This window comes from Thalassophryne amazonica, chromosome 15, assembly GCF_902500255.1.
Source record: "Thalassophryne amazonica chromosome 15, fThaAma1.1, whole genome shotgun sequence".
NCBI lineage: Eukaryota > Metazoa > Chordata > Actinopteri > Batrachoidiformes > Batrachoididae > Thalassophryne > Thalassophryne amazonica.
Window position 1 is genome coordinate 43,161,356 of NC_047117.1, and position 23,588 is coordinate 43,184,943.

At 41.6% G+C, this 23,588-nt stretch overlaps 1 protein-coding gene across 1 annotated transcript; it reads left to right on the forward strand.

The window, feature by feature from the left end:
- Positions 1 to 651: 651 nt before the first annotated feature.
- LOC117526245 (CMRF35-like molecule 3) lies at positions 652 to 22,538 on the forward strand. The gene is made up of 6 exons (XM_034188298.1): positions 652 to 777; positions 858 to 1,178; positions 1,256 to 1,372; positions 1,453 to 1,482; positions 6,663 to 6,808; positions 21,640 to 22,538. The coding sequence occupies exons 1-6, from the start codon at positions 705 to 707 to the stop codon at positions 22,087 to 22,089; spliced, it is 1,137 nt and encodes a 378-aa protein (XP_034044189.1). The 5' UTR covers positions 652 to 704; the 3' UTR covers positions 22,090 to 22,538.
- Positions 22,539 to 23,588: the final 1,050 nt, after the last annotated feature.

Below are 23,588 nucleotides of genomic sequence, written 5' to 3' on the forward strand. Positions count from 1 at the left end.
TTTGCCAAGTTCAGAGATGATGTGGTTCTTCATCAGTTCAGTGTACTTGTTGTGGTACATTGCAAATATACGATTTTCGGGACAAATAGGTCCAATGTACTGTTGTCACCGAAAGCTTGATTAAGGTAATTGTTCACATACCTCATAACATCAAGTTCACAGTACATGATAGTCAACGGATAATCCAGTTTCTTGTCCTTCATTTCTGTGTATATCTCATGAAGGATCTCATCTAGGTCATTCTCCTGCTAGCTAGAGGGTGATCTTTCCTTCTTCCAATACATGATATTGCCTCTGTCCGGATGGGCAATGACAATGTATGGGTCCTCAGTCCAAGATCAGCTGTCAGATTGCTCTGAGTAGAAGGTGATGCTTGCGCACTGAAAACACACAACTACTCAGCTGCCACCGAGTTCAAAGACATCATTAAAAAAGGCCAAAATTACCATGAAATTCATGTCAATAATGAGTGTACGTAAACCTGCGACCACAACTGCATGCATCACACAGACATTTGAGGTTCACATTTTTCCGCTTCAGTTTCTTCTCACATTAGTTGATGGCTGGTATTATCAGACCCCTCTTCTGCTCTCTTATTGAAACCACAGGAAGCACTTATATGCTTGATGGTTTTTGTGCTCTTTCATTTGCAAACAAGCAGCATCTGCCCACAGGATTAAAGTTCACACAGACCGATTTACTAGATGATGAAAATGACACCACATTTGACTCTTAGCAGAATGATGACCAATTCTGTGATCTGCTGTCTTCTATATGGTAAGCATGTTTGTAAAATGCATCTGTTACTTTATTCATAAAGTGCCTTAACTGTTGCTCGTATGCTTTCGTTTTGACAGCTAGTTGGACTGTTGCTGCAAAACTTACCGTGGAGAGCTTTGAAGGGGAAGACATCTCCTTTCAGTGTACCCATGTAAATGCACAGAATAATCGCAAATACCTCTGCAAAGACCCGTGCACACACCCTGACCACATACAGATTATTGTAAACCCAGGTGAAAGAGAAACAGCAGGAAAGATAACTTTAGTGGACTTGTGGAATGGAGCCTTCACTGTGACCTTCTCTCAACTCCATCGGTCAGACTCAGGGAGGTACTGGTGTGGTGTGGAGAGAACTGGTTTTGATACATTCCACGAGGTATACCTTGTCGTGAAGGAAAGTAAGTACATGATGTTTCTGCTTTTAAATTGAGTCCATCTTTACAAAGTACTTCAATGAATGTATTATTTCATTCAGCCATTGTAGAACACACAACTTTGGGTGCAGAAGATTCTTCAAAATGGGCATCCCACACTGATTCTACAGTAACACAACACATACCTTTAACGGAAAGTGGCACAACATGTTTAGAAGGTAGGATGGAAAGATCATCAAAATATTCTTCACCCAAATGTTAAATGTGAAATTCACAGATTTCTGTGTATTATCTGCAGGTGATGGAGAACTGACCATCAGCAGCACATGTGAGTTTGTAATCACTTGACCATGTTCACCATTTTTGAATGCTTCACGTTTCTTCTTTTTTGCACCATTCTCCATAGATCCTACAGATGACTGTTCTAGTAGCTCAGTAGTTTCTGACATACTCAAAGCAGCCAAACAAAAGTTAACCGTTGTTTCCATTTTGATGCAAGGGTTGATCCTCTAGACTAAACTACATCTCCATTCCTGATACCTTAAGTTTATGGCACATGATTGATTGACTAGATATTTGGTTTAATAAGCAGTGGAGTGGTGAATGTAGTTCAATTTCAATTTATTTCATTTATATAGAGCCAAATCACAACAAAGTTGCCTCAAGGCACTTCACACAAGTAAGGTCTAACCTTACCAACCCTCAGAGTAAGCACACAGGTGACAGTGGTAAGGAAAAACTTTCTGATGATTTGAGGAAGAAACCTCAAGCAGACCATACTCCAAGGGGTGATCCTCTGCTTGGGCCATGCTACCAACACAACTGACAGTACGAATATACAGGAAATTTGTATAATGGTGTATAATGAATATCTGGGTAATGACTGTAGAGAGAAGACTTAGACATAAAGACTGCAATGGAGTAGGACCAGCTCCTTTTTAAGCCAATCAGAGGAACAGCTCATGCAATGTTCACATTGAGATGGATGGAAAAGAAGTAGAGAGAAAAATAGAAAGTCTCAAATAATGTCTTAATCTGAGAAAGCTAAACATATGATTCTGCGTCAAGAGGTTTGGAGATACATGAGGGAGAGTAGAGGTGCATCTCAAAAAATATAACATCCTGAAAAACATACAAATGAGATGCTTCAAGCATTTTTAATATTAGAATATACAGTAGTGTTCAGAATAATAGTAGTGCTATGTGACTAAAAAGATTAATCCAGGTTTTGAGTATATTTCTTATTGTTACATGGTAAACAAGGTACCAGTAGATTAAGTAGATTCTCACACTTCCAACAAGACCAAGCATTCATGATATGCACACTCTTAAGGCTGTGAAATTGGGCTATTAGTAAAAAAAAAAGTAGAAAAGGGGGTGTTCACAATAATAGTAGCATCTGCTGTTGACGCTACAAACTCAAAACTATTATGTTCAAACTGCTTTTTTAGCAATCCTGTGAATCACTAAACTAGTATTTAGTTGTATAACCACAGTTTTTCATGATTTCTTCACATCTGCAAGGCATTAATTTTGTTGGTTTGGAACCAAGAATTTGCTTGTTTACTAGTGTGCTTTGGGTCATTGTCTTGTTGAAACACCCATTTCAAGGGCATGTCCTCTTCAGCATAAGGCAACATGACCTCTTCAAGTATTTTGACATATCCAAACTGATCCATGATACCCGGTATGCGATATATAGGCCCAACACCATAGTAGGAGAAACATGCCCATATCATGACGCTTGCACCACCATGCTTCACTGTGGCTTGAATTCAGAGTTTGGGGGTCATCTCACAAACTGTCTGCGGTCCTTGGACCCAAAAAGAACAATTTTACTCTCATCAGTCTACATTATATTCCTCCATTTCTCTTTAGGTTGATATGTTCTTTGGCAAATTGTAACCTCTTCTGCACGTCTTTTCAAGGATTCAAGGATTCAAAAGAATTTTATTGTCATATGCACAAAAGAACATGTTCCCTGCACAATGAAATGTGTCTACTGCATTTAACCCATCCTAATTGCCAGTAGGAGCAGAAGTCGCCATTAGGTGCCCGGGGACCAGCTCCAGATATACATCCCTGCCTTGGTCAACAGCAGGGCTGAGCAAATAAAGACCGACCCATAACAAACGACACACAACACACAACACACATAGGCCGGCCCGGTACATAAACACATATTAAAAAAGCACACACGAGGGGAAAAGGAGAAAAAAAAACCCTCATAGCCGCTGCGTTACACAGCAGTAATGAGGAAAAAAACCCCCATCAGCACAGAAAAACAATAATCACACAGACAAACAAAGACGCAGGACGACAACCGAGATTTGAAGGTCCAGTTCATCAGAACACTCCGGAGGCAGCCTATTAGGCGCTGTCAACGGCCTTGTCCGACAATCCTGGAGGGGAGGGGCTCAGCCCTGAGCAGTCCACTGTCCACAGTCAACGTCAGAGTTGGAGAAGCTGAGGGGAGGGGGATGACCAGGGAGCGAGGCTTAAGTGTTGATCTTCTTGAGGAGGTTTTTTATCACAGCGGCCTTGGAGTGCAGCTGTGTTTTGGGGAGGCCAAATGAATATCCAGATTAGCAGACGCCTGAAAGGTTCCACAGTTCTGAGAACAGAGTGGCTCTCAATGCATCTGAATGTAGAATGTGGTCTTTACAGACGGTCAAAGCGGGTTTCCAGAGCTGCAATCCTGCCCGAGATGTTTTCCAGCGTGCGGTTAACACCCGCCGACTGTGCAGCCACTGCCTTCCCAATCGAATCAATCATGTAGGGCAGTCTGGACGGTCCAATCAAAGCTGCCTCCACTTTCTTGATTTTCCGGTAAACCAGCGCCATGCCCGCTCCACACAGCAGAAAGCCGGTCACCACCAAGCCAAATATATACACATCTTCGACGTCCTCCACAGAAAGCATGTAAAGGCACATGACCTGCCATCTCCTCCACGAGTCCATCACGTAACCCATCACATGCGTCCCAGCAGGACAGGTCGGGTCCTCCGCCCCTGAATGTCTTGTAGAAAAAATAGTGTCAATTGCTTTCAAAGACCACTTTAACAGATCCATTTTTGTCGTTTTCCAGAAGAGCAAAGCTGCAGCCTCACAGACAACATGCCACAGAAGCAGGAAAGATAAGGAGGGAGAAAGAAGAGAAAAGTGCGTCCGTCTCCGCTGAGTGCAAGCTGGCAAAAAAAACCAAACTTTTATTTAACAGAGGGACTTTGTGGGGGATTCTTGCAAATAAATTAGCTTCACACAGATGTCTTCTAACTGTCACAGCACTTACAGGTAACTCCAGACTGTCTTTGATCATCCTGGAGCTGATCAATGGGTGAGCCTTTGCCATTCTGGTTATTCTTCTGTCCATTTTGATGGTTGTTTTCCATTTTCTTCCACGCGTCTCTGGTTTTTTTGTCCATTTTAAAGCATTGGCGATCACTGTAGATGAACAGCCTATAATTTTTTGCACCTGTGTATTAGTTTCCCCTCTCCAATCAACTTTTTAATCAAACTACGCTGTTCTTCTGCACAATGTCTTGAACGTCCCATTTTCCTCAGGCTTTCAAAGAGAAAAGCATGTTCAACAGGTGCTGGCTTCATCCTTAAATAGGGGACACCTGGTTCACACCCGTTTGTTCCACAAAATTGACTAACTCACTGACTGAATGCCACACTACTATTATTGTGAACACCCCCTTTTCTACTTTTTTTTAATAATAGCCCAATTTCATAGCCTTAAGAGTGTGCATATCATGAATGCTTGGTCTTGTTGGATTTGTGAGAATCTACTGAATCTACTGGTACCTTGTTTCAATAAGTAACAATAAGAAATATACTCAAAACCTGGATTAAACTTTTTAGTCACATAGCACTACTATTATTCTGAACACTACTGTATATCTATGTATAGATTAAGGCTCTGGAAGGCACAGGAAAAGGATACTCAATTCAGATCCCCGTCCTGTCAGAAAATCGCTCAGGACCCTTGGCCAAGGTCCTTAATCCTTAAATTGCTTTCATTGTGTAGTGAGCGCCTTGCATGGCATCACCCTGACATTAGTGTGTGTGAGTGAGAGAGGGACAATAGTTACTGTAAAGTGCTTTGACCATGACAGCACTATATACAGTGGCTTGCAAAAGTATTCAGCCCCTTGGTAATAAAAATCAGTAGGAGCAAGACTGAGTAAAAGTGTGTGAACGAGAGGGCACCCAGTGGGAAAGTGCACAAGGAATAGAGGTGGTTAAGGAAGATGAGTTTAAATACTTGGGGTCAACTGTCCAAAGTAATGGGGAGTGGGGCAGAGAGGTGAAGAAGAGAGTGCTGGCAGGGTGGAGTGGGTGAAGAAAGGTGGCAGGAGTGATTTGTGACAGAAGAATATCAGCAAGAGTGAAGGGGAAAGTCTACACTTTAATTTACTTTGGGAGAAATAAGGATGGACAGGATTAGGAATGACCATATCAGATGTACAGCTCAGGTGTGACAGTTTGGAGACGAAGTCAGAGAGGCAATTGAGATGTTTGGACATGTACAGAGGAGGGACCCAGGGTATATAGGGAGAAGGATGCTGAGGATGGAGCCACCAGGCAGGAGGAGAAGAGGGGGTTTATGGATGTGCTGAGGGAGCACATGCAGGTGGTTGGTGTGACAGAGGAAGATACAGAGGACAGGGTGAGATGGAAAGGACTGATCTGCTGTTGCAACCTCTAACAGGAGCAGCTAGAAGAAGAAGCAGCAGATGTATCATATTCAGAAGCTTGTGTATCATTACACCCTGAGTACTGAATGTGTTTGAATATGGAGGATCACTGGTATCTGAAGATACCTACCAGAAATAATCCACAAAGAGCACAATGGATAAAACAAATTGACAAATGTTTTCAGAATATTGTGCAAACAAAAATTAAGTCAAGAGTTAAAGGTTGTTTATGAGACAGTCATAAAAATCAGCAGAGTTACACAAGTGAACAGAATAAGCAATGAGAGAAACAGAATCACACAGGAAACTCAAGTGAGATGGTTTTAACAGGAAATAAAAATAGACAGTGGACATTCTCAGTATTCATTCTATTGGCTAGTTTAAGGTTTTTCAGACTAATAAGTAACAGTTGTGTGGATGTCATATTAATAGCTAACTGTTCATATTTCAAATATCAAATTTCAAATAAGTTCTTGATATTTTAATTCTTCTTTTTCCTACATTTCAGGTCATTAGTTAGCAGATACTTGCTCTGTCGAGTATTTGCCAAGTTTCTAAATGACAACTTGTACATGAGATGTTGAAGGAATCACATGCACCCAGACAAGAAACTGCTTCAATTATCCTGAATAGTTTTATAGGAGACCACATACAGAAAGTGCTGTACTTCACCACATTTTAATGTTAATACCCTCAGTCTTCACTTTCAGCTCATTATTTGTTGATCTGCAATTATTTAGACAATCATACTGGCTGACCTGTCAACTTCAACAATTTCTATTATATGTCTCTTGTGATTGGTCAGATGCTCTGTTTTTCATGACTGGTGGGACTGTTGCCATGATTACTGTCACAGTGCTGCTGGCTATATACTTCAGGAAGTGGAGGAAAAACCCAAAACCACAAGCTATTTCCAACAACATATACCTCGTGACATCCGCTGAAAGAAAGGTATGTGTGTGAGACAAGGAAATAGATTCTTATAGCAGCATGATGCCCTCATAAGGAAAGATTTAGTCAACTATTAAATGACAGTCAGAACATTCATCTTCCCTTCCTGATTACAGCATAAGTTGTTTGTAGTGATATTACAGATGTCCCATGATCCTTTTTTGACAAATGTGCCATTGTTGTCACCTGCCCAAACTATGTACGTATTGTGGGTGCAAATAAAAATAGGATATACTTATTCCTTAATCTCCTGCTTTTATTAACCTGTATGTGGTACTCAGTACAACTGCTTTCCACTGTAAAAAATGTTCAGATCTGTTGCAAATATAGACTGTCCTGGACAAAGCCATTGGTTTTCTATGGACACCCTGGAGAGCTGAAATGAAGCAGTGTCTGGGCTGTTGTGTTCACCATGTTCACAGCGGCTCGATGATGAGCTCATTAATGCATAAAGGGGTTAAGTGTGGGTGGCTACATGTGTAACAAAAGACGCCTGAGCACAACCCTCTCTTAGGTTCCAAGCCACCTACCTGGTTTTGGGTGTTCATTAAATCATATTTTTGGGGACTGCGTGGTAGTTCTAATGGTTTACTTTGTTGTGGACAAACTTACGAGCCAGGTATTTTCTCAGCAATTGTGCATTAAGTGGACCTGACAGGTGATAAGCTACCGACAGCTGCTGAAAGTGCTAACACTGTTTGTATACAACATTAAATCTGAGGAGAGTTTTGCTTGGCTTGACTGCTGCAACAAAGACATCTTAGATGATCTGTTTGGACGTTTCACCGCATAACAAGCCGTATTATTCCTCTCTCTCTCACACACACACACACACACACACACACACACACACACACACACACACACACACACACACACACACACACACACACACACACACACACACACACACACACACACACACACACACACACACACACATACACTCATCTTCATGACTTAGCGGGGTGCTAAATGCAGTCTTCCAGTCATCATCTTTCTTGACTTAGACCAGATGGTAGGTGATATGCAGGTCCAATTTGGTAAAAATAGCTGCCCCGGGCAGGGAGTTGAATGCCGAATCGGGTGGAGCAGGTACTGGTAACAGACCATGATGGCATTCAAACCCTACAAATTGATGCACGGGTGCAGGATCCTGTCCTTCTTGCATACAAAGAAGAAGGCTGCCCCCAGGGTTGAGGATGAGGGATGAATGAGGCCCGCGAGTAGAGTGTTTGATGTACTGCTCCATCGATTCCCTTGCTGGATGCGACAGGTTGTATAACCGACTGGAGGGAAGGCAGGCACCTGGAAGTATAACCCCAATTCCAATGAAGTTGGGACATTGTGCAAAATGTAAATAAAAACAGAATACAATGATTTGCAAATCCTCTTCAACCTATATTCAATTGAATACACCACAAAGACAAGATATTTGATGTTCAAACTGATAAACTTTATTGTTTTGTGCAAATATTTACTCATTCTCAAATGGATGCCTGCAACATGTTTCAAAAAAGCTGGGACAGAGTGGTATATTTACCAGTGTGTTATATCACCTTTCCTTCTAACAACAATCAATAAGTGAAGAGAACTGAGGACACTCATTGTTGAAGCTTTGTAGGTGGAATTCTTTCCCATCCTTGCTTGATGTACGACTTGTAATTCATTATTATCAGGTTGTCCTAAAAGTTCCCTGAAAAGCCTTCAGTTAATTCAAAATGCTGCAGCCAGAGTACTGACAGGGACTGGAAGGAGAGAGCATATTTCACCCATATTGGCTTCTCTTCATTGGCTCCCTGTTAATTCCAGAATAGAATTTAAAATTCTTCTTCTTACTTATAAGGTTTTGAATAATCAGGTAATAATCAGATAATAATCTTATCTTAGGGACCTCATAGTACCATATCACCCCAATAGAGCGCTTCGCTCTCAGACTGCAGGCTTACTTGTAGTTCCTAGGGTTTGTAAGAGTAGAATGGGAGGCAGAGCCTTCAGCTTTCAGGCTCCTCTCCTGTGGAACCAGCTCCCAATTCAGATAAGGGAGACAGACACCCTCTCTACTTTTAAGATTAAGCTTAAAACTTTTCTTTTTGAAAAAGCTTATAGTTAGGGCTGGATCAGGTGACCTTGAACCATCCCTTAGTTATGCTGCTATAGACTTAGACTGCTGGGGGGTTTCCCATGATGCACCCAGTGTTTCTTTTTATTCACCTCTTTTTGCTCTGTATGCACCACTCTGCTTTTAATCATTAGTGATTGATCTCTGCTCCCCTCCACAGCATGTCTTTTTCCTGATTTTCTCCCCTCAGCCCCAATTTTTCCCAGCAGAAGACTGCCCCTCCCTGAGCCTGGTTCTGCTGGAGGTTTCTTCCTGTTAAAAGAGAGTTTTCCTTCCCACTGTCACCAAGTGCTTGCTCATAGGGGGTCGTTTTGACCGTTGGGGTTTTTCTGTAATTATTGTATGGCTTTTGCCTTACAATATAAAGCGCCTTGGGGCGACTGTTTGTTGTGATTTGGCGCTATATAAATAAAATTGATTTGATTTGATTTGACTTCAGTTGTTCAAAAGTCTGGAGCAGGGGTGGCCAAGTTCAGTCCTCGAGAGCCACATTCCTGACACTCTTAGTTGTCTCCCTGCTCCAACACACCTGAATCCAATGAAAGACTTGTTAGCATACTTTTAATGAGCCTTTCATTGGATTCAGGTGTGTTGGAGCAGGGAGACAACTAAGAGTGTCAGGAATGTGGCTCTCGAGGACCGAACTTGGCCACCCCTGGTCTGGAGTCTCTGTTGTAGTATTTTGCGCTTCATAATGCGCCACACATTTTCAGTGGGCAACAGCGAGTGTGATGATTTTGTCCGGAGGACACGATGTCCATGGTTTCCAAAAACAATTTGAAATGTGGAGTCATCAGACCACAGTACACTTTTCCACTTTGCGTCTGTCCATTTCAAATGAGCTCGGGCCCAGAGAAGGCAGCAGCATTTCTGGATGTTGTTGATGTATGGCTTTCACTTTGCATGGTAGCGTTTTAGATGTAGCGACGAACTGTATTAAACTGACAATGGTTTTCTGAAGTGCTCCTCAGCCCACGCGATAAGATCCTTTACACAGTGATGTCGGTTTTTAATGCAGTGCCGCCTGAGGGATTGAAGGTCACGGGCATTCAATGTTGGTTTTTGGCCTTGCCGCTTACGTGTAGAAAGTTCTCCAGATTCTCTGACTTTTCTGATTATATTATGGGCTGTAGATGATGGAATCCCTAAATTCCTTGCAATTGAATGTTGAGAAACATTGTTCTTAAACTGCTGGACTATTTGTTCACGCAGTTGTTCACAAAGTGGTGATCCTTGCCCCATCTTTGCTTGCTGAGATTTTTGGGGATGCTCCTTTCATACCCAGTCATGACACTCACCTGTTTCCAATTAACCTGTTCACCTGTGGAATGTTCCAAACAAGTGTTCTTTGAGCATTCATCAACTTTCCCAGTCTTTTCTTGCCACTGTCCCAGGTTTTTTTGAAATGTGTTACAGGCATACATTTCAAAATGAGCAAATATTTGCACAAAAACAAAAAGTCTATCCGTTTGAATATTAAATATCTTGTTTTTGTTGTGTATTCAATTGAATATAGGTTGAAGAGGATTTGCAAATCATTGTATTCTGTTTTTATTTACATTTCACACAACGTCCCAACTTCATTGGAATCGGGGTTGTAAATCAATGGAGCAGTCATACGGTCTGTTGAGTGGAATGCTCAATCTTTACTAAAGACTTTTCTTAAATCGTGATAACAATCAGGGATGGTGGTGAGATCAGGTGGAGAAATCACGGACTCTCTCGCACCTTGACTGGGAAGCACGTCACCTGTGGGGGCAGGCTTCATTCCACTGGGTGATTGTACCAGACTGCCAATCAATATCTGAATTGTGGAGGGTGAGCACTGAGTGCCCCAACACCAATGAAGATGAGGAGGGATGAATAAAACACTGAATGGTCTGCCAGTGTTTACCTGACACCACTAACGTGACAGGTTCACTCTGGTGTTTTATAATAGGGAGTCTCGTGCCGTCAAGAGCATGAACGGCGATTGGTGTGCTGAGCTCCACCACCAGGATGTGAGCTTTGGTGACCACCCTGGTGTCCAGAAAGTTACCCTCAGCCCCAGAATCGATGAGTGCCAGTACAGAAACAGAATGATGCTGAGATTGGACAGTGGCTGGGATTTGGGTGCGCACTGAAATTGATTTGGCTCACAAAACAAACTCAAACCCTGACAAAATTTCAGTGAGCATGTTCAGTACTTTCCCAGTGTCACTACATATATTACATTTCAAAAAAATCTTTATTTTGTCATTATAGGGTGTTGTGAGTAGAATTTTGAGGCAAAATACATGAATTTACTCCATTTTACAATAAGGCTGTAACATAACAAGATGTGAAAAGAGTGAAGTGCTGTGAATACTTTGTGTGCGTGTACATATATATATATATATATATATATATATATATATATATATATATATATATATATATATATATATATATATATATATATATACATACACACACACATAGATAGATAGAATAATTTATATATAAAGATGATATCAGTGTTTTGGGCTCAGTCTGTCATGTCCTTGGCATGAAAATCATATGTGTATGCAGAGGAAAAAAGTACATACAGGAGACCTGAGAGTGCGTGAATCCAAATTGCAATCAATACTAAAAGGAGGCTGAATATTGTTGGAAGGCGTCTGTTTTAAACAGAGAGCCTGGTTGGCAATGCCAGTTCGTCACCACCTTATACATTCTTCGGTAACACTTTATATTAACTGCGCGCTATAAAGCACTTAGTAAAGCATTTATAAAGTGTAAGTAAATGCTTAAGTAACTACTTGTAAAACACTTACAAAGCTTTCTTTTATATTAGCTACTCATTGGTAAGAACATAAATAAATGGCTTAAAAATTATTAATAACAAAATATGTAATATCTTCATAAAAAATTTACAAATGATTTTTTAATTCTCAATAAACCATTTAAGAAAAGCTGATCATTAATAGTTCATCATTTACAAATGTAAAATCAGACACTATTCATTAGTGATAAAAAATATTTTACAAATCATATTTTTATTTTTCCTCACAAATTAAGCCTTTACTAAGCATTAATAAACCATTAGTTGATGCTCACTGTATCAGTTATAACATTTGTAAAGATTGCATTAACTACGTATCCTTTAATCTTCAATACTTTCTGTATCATTTGTTAATAATGTACAAAGCTAAAGTTTCTTTCCCCATCACTATTAAGTATGCAGTTTTAAAGACTTTATCTATGTACGAATTTGTTTTATAACTCATTTGTATATGCTTAATATATATTTTAATCACAATATCAAACAGCTGACCCATTCACTTTTATATGTCCATTTATAAATGCTTATCAACACATTAATAAACTTAAAAATACTATTATAAAGCCTTTACAAGCTCTTAGTAAAGTATTTCGTGTGAGCTTAAGTAACGTGAAGGTTAAATTTGTTTTATAACTCATTTGTATATGCTTAATATATATCTTAATCACAAACAGTTGACCAATTCACTTTTATATGTCCATTTATAAATGCTTATCAACATGTTAGTAAACTTAAAAATACTATTATAAAACCTTTACAAGCTGTTAGTAAAGTATTTCATGCAAGCTTAACTAAAGTGAAGGTTAAAACTGCAATATAACTCATTTGTAGATGCTGTTTATGTGTTACGCAGTCACCAACAGTTGACCAATTCACTTTTATATATCCATTCTTTTTTTTCTCATCAACGCATATTTTGTTTTGAGAAATTGGTACGGTGGTATTATTAAACGAGGATTGCGGGTTCATTCGTTGCGAAATGTTAAAAGTGTTCGGTTAGGTGGTGGTGTCAATTTGCGAGTAATTGCGCCACTATTAGTTGCTAACTGATAGCTAAACGTGGGTTCAGAATGGGTCGCCATTAGCCGCTAAGCGATAGCGGCTAATCGGCTAACTGGTATTAAAAAAACTAAGGAGGTTTTACTTCCGACAATATAAATTCATATCGATCAAGCAGGTGGCCTCTTGGACAGAAACAAAGTGTCCGCTTGATGATTTTCAACCTTAGAATATGTTAAACAGTTAGATTTGGTATGACAACTGTTAGGCAATGCAGCTTTAGCCTAGCTATCGCTAACACTTATGAGCATAGCCGATTAACCATCATGTCCACTGGAAGAATGCCAGTGATTAAGCAACATTAGTCCATACGGTCCGAAAAATGGTTAAAACCAGGTTTTATTTTAATCTTTCCCCTCGGACGTTCGACAACAATGAGAACAGAAACAGGAAGTGTCGTAGGACATCTTCCTCGCCATGTGTTGAACAATTGTGTGAGCTGCTGCCATCTGTCGGTGATATACTATCATTTGTACTTGGTGTTGCAGCCATTTGTCAGTGAGGTAAATAAAATCACATCTTATTTGGTTTGAAAAAAATAGGTTTACGAGTATATTCCTAGAAATGACTGGGTGCTTAAAATTAAGAAAATTAATTAATAAAACATAAAATAAATAAATGATTGGGTGCTAAACAATAAAATTAAGAAATTGAATAATATAAAATCAATCAATCAATTTCAATCAATTTTATTTATATAGCACCAAATCACAACAAACAGTTGCCCCAAGGTGCTTTATATTGTAAGGCAAGGCCATACAATAATTACGTAAAAACCCCAACGGTCAAAACGACCCCCTGTGAGCAAGCACTTGGCGACAGTGGGAAGGAAAAACTCCCTTTAACAGGAAGAAACCTCCAGCAGAACCAGGCTCAGGGAGGGGCAGTCTTCTGCTGGGTCTGGTTGGGGCTGAGGGAGAGAACCAGGAAAAAGACATGCTGTGGAGGGGAGCAGAGATCAATCACTAATGATTAAATTCAGAGTGGTGCATACAGAGCAAAAAGAGAAAGAAACACTCAGTGCATCATGGGAACCCCCCAGCAGTCTAAGTCTATAGCAGCATAACTAAGGGATGGTTCAGGGTCACCTGATCCAGCCCTAACTATAAGCTTTAGCAAAAAGGAAAGTTTTAAGCCTAATCTTAAAAGTAGAGAGGGTGTCTGTCTCACTGATCTGAATTGGGAGCTGGTTCCACAGATAAAATAAAAATAAGGACTAATAAATAAATAAATAAATAAATAAATAAATAATAAAAAAGATGGCACTGGGAAAACACTCTAAAAAGGAAAAGAGATAAAAAGGAAAAGAGGAAAGAATTCGAGAGCAGGTAGCAGCTAAAAGAACAAGAGGAATGTGATGAACAAATAATAGGTGCAGAGAGAAATCATTATTGTGGGATTCTTAAATGGTTTATAGAGAATTAAAAATAATTTATAAATGTTTTATAAAGAATTACATATTTTGTCATTAATAATTATTAAGCCATCTATTTATGTTCTTACCAATGAGTAGCTAATAAAAAAGAATGCTTAATAATTTGTGAGGAAAAAAATGTAAAGACAATAAAAATATGATTTGTAAAGTATTTTTTATCACTAATGAATAGTGCTAATAAATGCTTTACTAATGCTTTATAGCGTGCAGTTAATAAAGTGTTACACATTCTTCTTATTCACACTATTGGTCAGAGCTGACAAATGAGGCCGGGTCCGAAAGTTAACACCATACAATGCTCTTGGGTCATGCGGCATCATATACAAAGAGGATCTGTAGATATCAAATGAAGAGGGGTTTTTCAAACATCGGTCATTACACATTTATTTTTTGTTCTCCAGAACTGGTGCATCAAATTAGTAAAAGCTCAACTGAGTATCAGCAATAAATGTGTTCTATCAGAAAATTGAATTAGCAGTCGTTTTGTCAATCAGTAAAGTCAACAATCAAAAATATCATTGGTGAAACAGTTTTTCTTTCCAGTTCATATTCACCACTAAGTTGTGCTTGTCAAGAGAAATTGCTGTCCTGTCAGTCCTTTTGTTCATTCATATGGCAAAACCTTGCATGTCCTGATACTCAAGAACTGTAAAACTCAAAATTTTATACAATAATACTGTGAAGTCAATGCTCTGCCTGACAAAAAATCATGCATTTCTGAATTCCTTTTTTACTGAAACTGAAATGCTGGATGGGACGGTAAGATACAAATGTAAGATTCAGAAGTCAGCATTACAGAGTTTGTCATTCCAGGCAGGGTTCAGTACACAAAAATGATGGGCCAATATAAACAATGGTAGTCAAAGCATTAGGTAGAGACACAACCCAAAATCAGGCAGACAGGTCGAAAACACAGGTAAGCAATAACTGGACAGGATACTATGAAGGTAAATGCTTGAATGTGGCACAAGGCACAACTATCTTGCAACAGGATGAGGGAAAAGGTGTGACTAATATAGGAGGAGTGATAATGAAGAAATACAACACAGGTGTGTGAGGAAAGGTCTGGAGAGGGTGTGGTAAGTAGGACAGGTAGGAGACACCCAGCGTCAAACACCAGGCACCTAGGCAAGAAAAATCCCTCCTAAAAAACCCAAGTACCAAAAATAACAACAGCAATAACAAATATACCCAAATGAACCTGCAGAACCCTGGGCAGTCTGAGATGAACAGACACTGGATTAATCACCTTGATGATGGACAGGGACCCACAAATCTGGGAGCGAGTTGACAAACAATCCCTTGAAGCGGCAGGTCCCTAGTCTACAACCACACCCGGTGTGTAGGATGGAGCAAGAGCACAGCAGCAATCTCCTGCGGTCTTGTAGGTGGAAGAGGTCTTTAATAGAGCTTGCCGGGGCCCAAAACCAGATCCTCTTGCTGCGCAGGATAAGGGCTAGGGCAGATGGAACAGCAGAAGTCAAGTCTGTGGGTGGAAACAAAGGGGGTTTGATAGCTGTGCACCACATGAAACAGTGAATAACCAGTAGCTGAGGAGGGAAGCAAGTTATGTGCTAGTTCCACCCAATGAAGCTACGCCTGGGAGTCTGCATATTGTGTCCAGCCTCTGTCAGTGTCTCGCTTCCTCTCAGCCTGACACTCTCATACTCATCAGCTTCAACTACAGACTAAGCCACAGACTACAGTTCCTCCTACAGGATTTTAAACAGTCATGGGCAGTGCAATTTTTACATTGTAAATAACATGTCTATTGTTGTCTCTTGCACCTTATTGTGCTTATATTTTACTTATTTAATTTTTTATATTTAATCATTGCTGCCCCTGACTGGTTGTCACTAATGAAGTTTCGTTGTTTATTGCAATCTTGACCTTGTCCTCAATACCCCAAGTAAACCTGAACAAAGCATTCAGAGGGCAGGACTGTCTGAGGCTTTGTACAGTAATTTTCTGGTTCAAATTAATGTGACAGAGAATCCGGCTTGCCATTCTCGGAATCTGGTCTGTAGGAAAGTGTGAAGTTAAACTGGCTAAAAAAAATTAACTAACAACCTTGCCTGGCGTTAAGTATCTTAGGCATGCGCAAACACTAATTTTTATGGTTGGTCCAAAGGAGAAAAGGTAACTGTGCCCCTTCAAGCCAATGACACCAGTCCTCCAAGGCCATCTTAATGGCCTACAGTTCACGATCACCTATGCTGTAGTTTCACTCAGCTGGGGATAACTTTTTCAATAGAAAAGCACAGGGATGTAACTGATTAACTGAGGTATGGTTTTGAGAAAGAACTGCCCCCAGACCAATGGCCGAGGTGTCAACTTAGACCACAAACTGCCAGCCTGGGTCAGGGAGGAGAAGCACTGGGCCAGGCATAAATTGCTTCTTTAGCTCCCGAAATGCTTCCTCACCATCATGAGACCAGACAAACACCTGGTGAGTGGAGGTAAGATTATGCAAAGCAGCCACCACAGTACTGACTTTAGATGAATTTCCTATAGAAATTAGTAAAGTCAAGGAAACACTGGACATCCTTGCGACTCCTAGGAGTAACCCACTCAGTCACGACTGCAATCTTGGAAGAGTCTGTATCTCCCCCTCAGATAACACAAACCCGAGAAATGATACTGTGGGCTTGCGGAACTCACACTTCTCTATCTTGATGTATAGCTGATTCTCTAACAATCAACGCAATATGGTCTGGACATGCTGTGTATGTGTCTTCATCAGGGGAGAAGATCAATATGTCATCCAAGTAAACAAAGGACAAATTTACCTTAACACATCTTCCATTCCTCACCTTCCTGAATACAAACCAAATGGTAGGCATTGCAGAGGTCAAGCTTGGTAAAGGTCTTGGCTCCCTCCAGCAACTCAAACGCTGAGGTTAGCAAGGGAAGAGGGTACCTGTTCTTAATTGTGACATCATTAAGGCCCCAGTGATCAATACAAGGACACAGCGATTTGTCTGTCTCTTTTCCACAAAGAAAAATCCCGTCCCTGCAGAGTAGGATGTCCCACAGCCAGGGATTCCCAAATATATTATTCCATGGCTGGACATGGGCCAGATAAGAAAAATAGTTTCCACTTAGGGGGACTACAACCGGGTAGCAAGTTGATGGTGCAGTCATAAGTAGACATAGACGTAGACTGCTGGGGGGTTCCCATGATGCATTGTTTCTTTCTCTTTTTGCTCTGTATGCACCACTCTGCATTTATTCATTAGTGATCGATCTCTGCTCCCCTCCACAGCATGTCTTTTTCCTGGTTCTCTCCCTCAGCCCCAACCAGTCCCAGCAAGAAGACTGCCCCTCCCTGAGCCTGGTTCTGCTGGAGGTTTCTTCCTGTTAAAAGGGAGTTTTTCCTTCCCACTGTAGCCAAGTGCTTGCTCACAGGGGTTGTTTTGTATGGCCTTGCCTTACAATATAAAGCGCCTTGGGGCAACTGTTTGTTGTGATTTGGCGCTATATAAAAAAATTGATTGATTGATTGATTGATAAGTGTGATGCAGCCTTAGAAACTTAGCCTGGCTAAAGACTAGAGCCAGATCATGGTAACAGGAAGGAACTCCAGTCAAATCAGGGTTAGCGGTAATGGGCAGGACCTTATTATCAATCATACACATATTATATATATACAGTACATATACAGTAAAAGCAGCTTCCCTCCTGCTGATGACGGCGGTGCTCCTCTGCTGAAAGCTGGGTGCACCCCAGCTGCATGGGCTCCTCATCATCGGTCTGCAGTCTGGAGGAACTTGCTCCAGGTGAACAGCCTAGAAACGAAACATCAGATCTGCTGCTGGAGAACTGACATCACTGGTCACTGTGGCGAGCCTGATCACGTCGTCGGTCAACCAGTTGAAGGTCAATCGTGATAGCCAGTGCAATAAGAGCATCAAGGTCATTCGGGAGCTCCACAATGATCAGCTGATCCTTGATTTCACCAGCGTGACCTTGGACACTTGCATCTAATAATGGCACGGTGTTCCACTCACTCTTAGGGGAGGTGATTGGTCTAGTGGTTAAGGTGTTGGGCTTGAGTCAAGAAGATTGTGGGTTCAACTCCCTGCCTGACTGGAAAATCACCTTGGGCAAGGCCTTTAATCCCCTATTGCTCCCAGTGTGTAGTGAGCGCCTTGTGTGGCAGCACCCTGACATCGGGGTGAATGTGAGGCATAATTGTAAGCACTTTGAGCATCTGATGCAGATGGAAAAGCGCTATATAACTGCAGGCCATTTACCATTTACTTAGTGGCTAAGATGCGGAAGTTATGGTGAATCAGTCACCAGCTGTCTGCATTGTCTGAGGCACAAAAGATCCTTGCTGCTTCACGGCCAAGAGAGGTGTGTTGAAACACCTGCTGTAGTGTGGAGGTGAAAGTGCTGGGTGATTGGCACGCCTACGAATGAAGACTCCTTTTGGTGGTGGCCCAGGACCTGCTCTCCCAGTCGGGTGAGAAATCATTAACGGTATCTTCACCCGAACATAGATGACATTAACTTAAAGTGGAGTTCACACTGGCTTATGAAAGGTCTTACATCACCTGATTCCTTGGAGAAGCCTTCTGGTCTGGAGAGTTGATTACACATGACTGGGCTGATGACAAGTGGAGGTATATCTGCAGACGGGCCCGGGGGTGGGCTATTGGTTTCTTTGATACTGGTCGCTTGTGGGCATGGCGCATCAAGATAGCTCAGGAGCCGGCCCACCTGAATGTTCAGGGATGTCAGAAGCAGGTCTTGGCATCTGGAAAGTTTGCCAAGGCCAGTACAGAGAGAGGTCAATTTGTCCGCATGCTGCACCAATTGTTGGGTAGGGTGCACAGAGTTAGCTTGAGAGATCTGAACCACTGTGTCCATGGTTGGCGAGACGTTCTACACGCTGGATAGCATGACGTGGTACGACTCAAGTGCAGGATTCAGAAGTCAGCATTACAGAGTTTCATGTCAGTCCAGGCAGGTTGGGTACACAAACAGGCAGGCCAATATAAACACAGTAGTCAAAGCATTAGGCAGACACACGATCCAAAAAGCAGGCAGGACAGGTCAACAATATGGGTAAGCAATAACTGGATAGGATACTCTGAAGGCAAATGCCTGAAAGTGGCACAAGGCACAACAATCTTGCAACAGGATAAAGGAAAAAGGTGTGACTAAATATAGGAGGAGTAATAATGAGGAAATGCAGGATTGTGTGAGTAAAGATTTGGAAGGGGGCATTACAAGCGGGATGGGAGGACAGGTGGAGGATACCCAGCACCAAACACCTAGACAATAAAAACCCAAGCACCTAAAACAGAGAGAATGAATACAAAACCACCTCAGTTTCAATCATGACAGAATTTTGTGTTTCAAGTTGGAAATATACCAGAAGCACTGAAATGTTCACATTGTCTACTAAATTAAAACAAAAGCTGCTCAAATGTGTGGCAAGAGCTTCTTCTTCTTTTTCCTTTTGGCTGTTCCCGTTAGGGGGTTGCCACAGCAGATCAGATTATTTCCATCTCACCCTATCCTCTGTATCTTCCTCTGTCACACCAACCACCCTGCATTCCTCCTCCTCAGCACATCCACAAACCCTCCTCTTTGGCCTCCCTCTTCTCCTCCTGCATGGTGGCTCCATCCTCAGCATCCTTCCCCTATATACCCATGGGTCCCTCCTCTGCACATGTCCAAACCATCTCAGTCTCGCCTGTCTGACTTGCTGACCTGCTGCACATCCTTTCCAGCTCTGTCCGCTTTGTCTGCCAACTGGTAGAAGTCCTTTCCTCCTTCCTTACTTACTATTCAACTTCTTGTATAGCTCGCAATATGCCTTTCCTTCACTTTTGCCACTTCTCTTTTCACCTTACGCAGCCTCCTTGTAGTCCTGTCTACTTTCTTCATCTCTCCGACTATCCCAAAACATTTTCGCCAACCTCTTTCTCCTTATGCTTTCCTGGACCTCTCATTCCACCAACCAAGTCTCCTTGTCTTCCTTCCACTGTCCAGATGTCACACCCAGATTGTCCTAGCTGTCTCCCTCACCACATCTGCAGTACTTTTCCCAGTTGGCCATAATTGCTTCCCCTCCAACCAGTCTTCCTCCTTCAGCTTTCACCATCTGATCCTTTGTTGGGCTCTCACTCTCTTCTTCTTCTTTACCTCTAAAGTCATCCTACAAACAACCATCCTATGCTGTCTAACGACACTCTCTCCTGCCACCACCTTACAGTCTCTGATTTCTTTTAGCTTGCATCTCCTATAAAGAATGTAGTCCACCTGTGTGCACCTTCCTCCACTTTTATATGTTACCCTGTGCTCCTCCCTTTTCTTAAAGTAGGTATTCACCACAGCCATTTCCATCCTTTTTGCAAAATCAACTACCATCTGTCCTTCTCCATTCCTATCCTTGATACCATATCTACCCATTACTTCCTCATCACCTCTGTTCCCTTCACCAACATGCCCACTGGAGTCCGCTCCTATCCTATCTCTTTCATGCTTGGGCACACTCTCCACCACCTCATCTAACACACTCCAGAAATCTTCTTTCTCCTTCATCTCACAACCTACCTGTGGGGCATATGCACTGATGATATTCATCATCACCCCTTCAATTTCCAACTTCACACTCATCACCCTGTCAGATACTCACTTAACCTCCAACACACTCTTCCTTTAAAATGACCCCAACATCATTTCTCCTCCCGTCCTCAACATGGTACAACAACTTGTACCCACCGCTGATGCTCCTGCTCTTACTTCCCTTCCACTTGGTCTCTTGAACACACAATATGTCTACCTTTCTCCTCTCCATCACATCAGCCAGCTCTCTCCCTTTACCAGTCATACTACCGACATTCAAAGTCCCCACTCTCATTTCCACCCTTCTAGTTTTCTTCTTCTCCCGCTGTTTGAGACGTTTTCCTCCTCTTCTTCGTTGTCTTCGCCCAGCAGTAACCCAATTTCCACTGGCACCCTGTTGGGCAACAGCACCAGTGGTGGACGTTGTTAACCCGGGCCTTGACCGATCCGTTATGGAAATTCGATTGTTAGTCTGCATAGTTGGGTTGGCTTGTTTTACGCCGGATGCCCTTCCTGACGCAACCCGCCTCATTTATCCGGGCTTGGGACCGGCACTCAGAATGTACTGGCTACACACCCCATGTGGCTGAGTTTAACTTTTGGTGAAAATAATTTGTGCTGACAGGCAAAAATCAGCTTACAGTTGTGTCCCTTGTCCTTATGGGTAATTTGTGTCTTAATTATTGCTGTAATAAATTTGGATTTTGTTATATTGAATGCAGACCCTGCCAATGCTATTTAATTCTGTCACACTAAGCTTGATTTTAGAATTGTATTTCTAAGTTCTTATACAATCATGCTGACTTTTATTTTTCTTTGGCACTGTTCAGCAGAATGACGGTGAAGATGAGGAGCTTGTGGATGAAGTTCAGCCAAACATCAAACTCTCTAAGATGACCTTTTGTACTCACAAGCCCAGACTGGATTCAGCAATGCCCAAATCCACAGACGCCAGATGTAGTTTACCCCATAATGTCTATGAGAATATCTGCGGCCATGAAAATACTCCAGAGTGCAGACATTCTGTTGCAGGTATTAAAAAGAAATGTGACTTTGACTCCAGTATTATAGATTTACCCCCAACAGCTTCTGACATAACAGCTAGTTCTGCTCTTGTAAAGCACACAAGCAGCTCTGCACCTGTGAGAAATACTAAAAGGCGACGTGCAGAGGGCTGTGCACGCAGCGTGCCAACTGCTCACTCCAAAGTCTTCAGCGGTCGTACTGAAACTACTCCCAGACTGCTTTGGTTTGGTCAGGACTTCTTAGCAGTTGTTTGAGCTTTTAACAAACAAGATGTTCAGTGCTCATTCAGTTCAGCTTCTCTATTTATCCAGCCTTCACTGTCATCTACAAAAAGATGATGTAGCCAGCATGACCTTGCCTCGCCGTAATTAAATAAATACATTGTTTCCTCAGCTAAAACCTGAAGTTTGAACTGAAAACAAAAGACAGCTTTCACTCCTGACCGGGAAATTTCTGGTTCCAAATAGAGACATCTCTGAAATCCTTCCCAAATATACTGTCCTGGGGCCTCCAATTTAAAGCTCTTCAAAAAACCTGTATCAGTGAAATTTCAGTAAGTCAGTCATTCAGTAGAAATTATGTGAGATTATAATTGCTTCATGTCAAGCTTGAAGTGTTCCAGCTCCGCCAGAGTGCCTCTTTCATGATAAGGCGACAATAAAACTCAAGAGCCTTGACAACCAGTTATCTCCACATCTCAGTCTGAAGAAATACTTTTTGTGTAAATGCAAAGAACAATTATTAACAATTTAGCTGCATATATATACAATTCTAATGTTGTCTTGTTGTTTAAAGCGCCTTGGGGCAACTGTTTGTTGTGATTTGGCGCTATATAAAAAAAATTGATTGATTGATTGATTGATAATCAAACAAAATGTTTCACATATGTTCCATTTAATGACACATTTCTTGTAACTGCTGTTGTGTTAAATGTGAGTGTCTTTTCTGAATTATTGATTTTTGTGATGAAATATTCTTTTAATCAATGTTATATTCATTCAAGAGTGTCTTAGAACAAAGTGTATGACAACATAGATAATGTTTTTAAATAGTTGACCCAATTTGTCTGTCCTCTTGAAACATAATGTTTTTCTGTGAATTTACACACCCACAGAGTTGGAGGTAATGACGTAAGCCCCCACCCTTTAAAAGTTCCAAAAATGGAGCTTCGTTTCCCTTCAGCTCTTCTAAAGTTTTATCTGCTCCTTCTTCTGCCTTTCTCTTTTTGAAACGCTTAATTCATTTTTCCTTTTGTGGCCTATAGCCTCTTGTAGCGAAGCTAACACGTGGCTCCTTTGTTGGGGAAGTGTCGTGACACGGACCCACAACAGGGGGCGTTAATGAAGGGACAATGGAATAACCAAAAAGTAACAATTTAATGTTGTGAACGTGCACAACGTAATACAGACAGATACAAATATGCGCTATATCAATCCGACAAAAAGGTGACGTGTGGCAGGCTCGAAGATAGGAGACGTCTGGTGCGAGAAGAGCCGGATCCCACACAGGCCTCACCACCAACGGACCCAAAGAACACCGGAGCCGCCAAGCCCTGCGCCCCAGGTGGCCACTGTCTTCAGCAGTCAGACCCGGTACTGCTGGCAGAAAACAGAAACAGTTCTGGATGAGTGTGAGTTCGCACACTCAGTAATCCCACAGTCTGTACACAGTAAGAAGGGAGCACCTCCACCTCCAATCACACACTTGTGCAGCTCCTGTCTAACCACTTATCTGGTTGGGGTGTGAAGCGAAG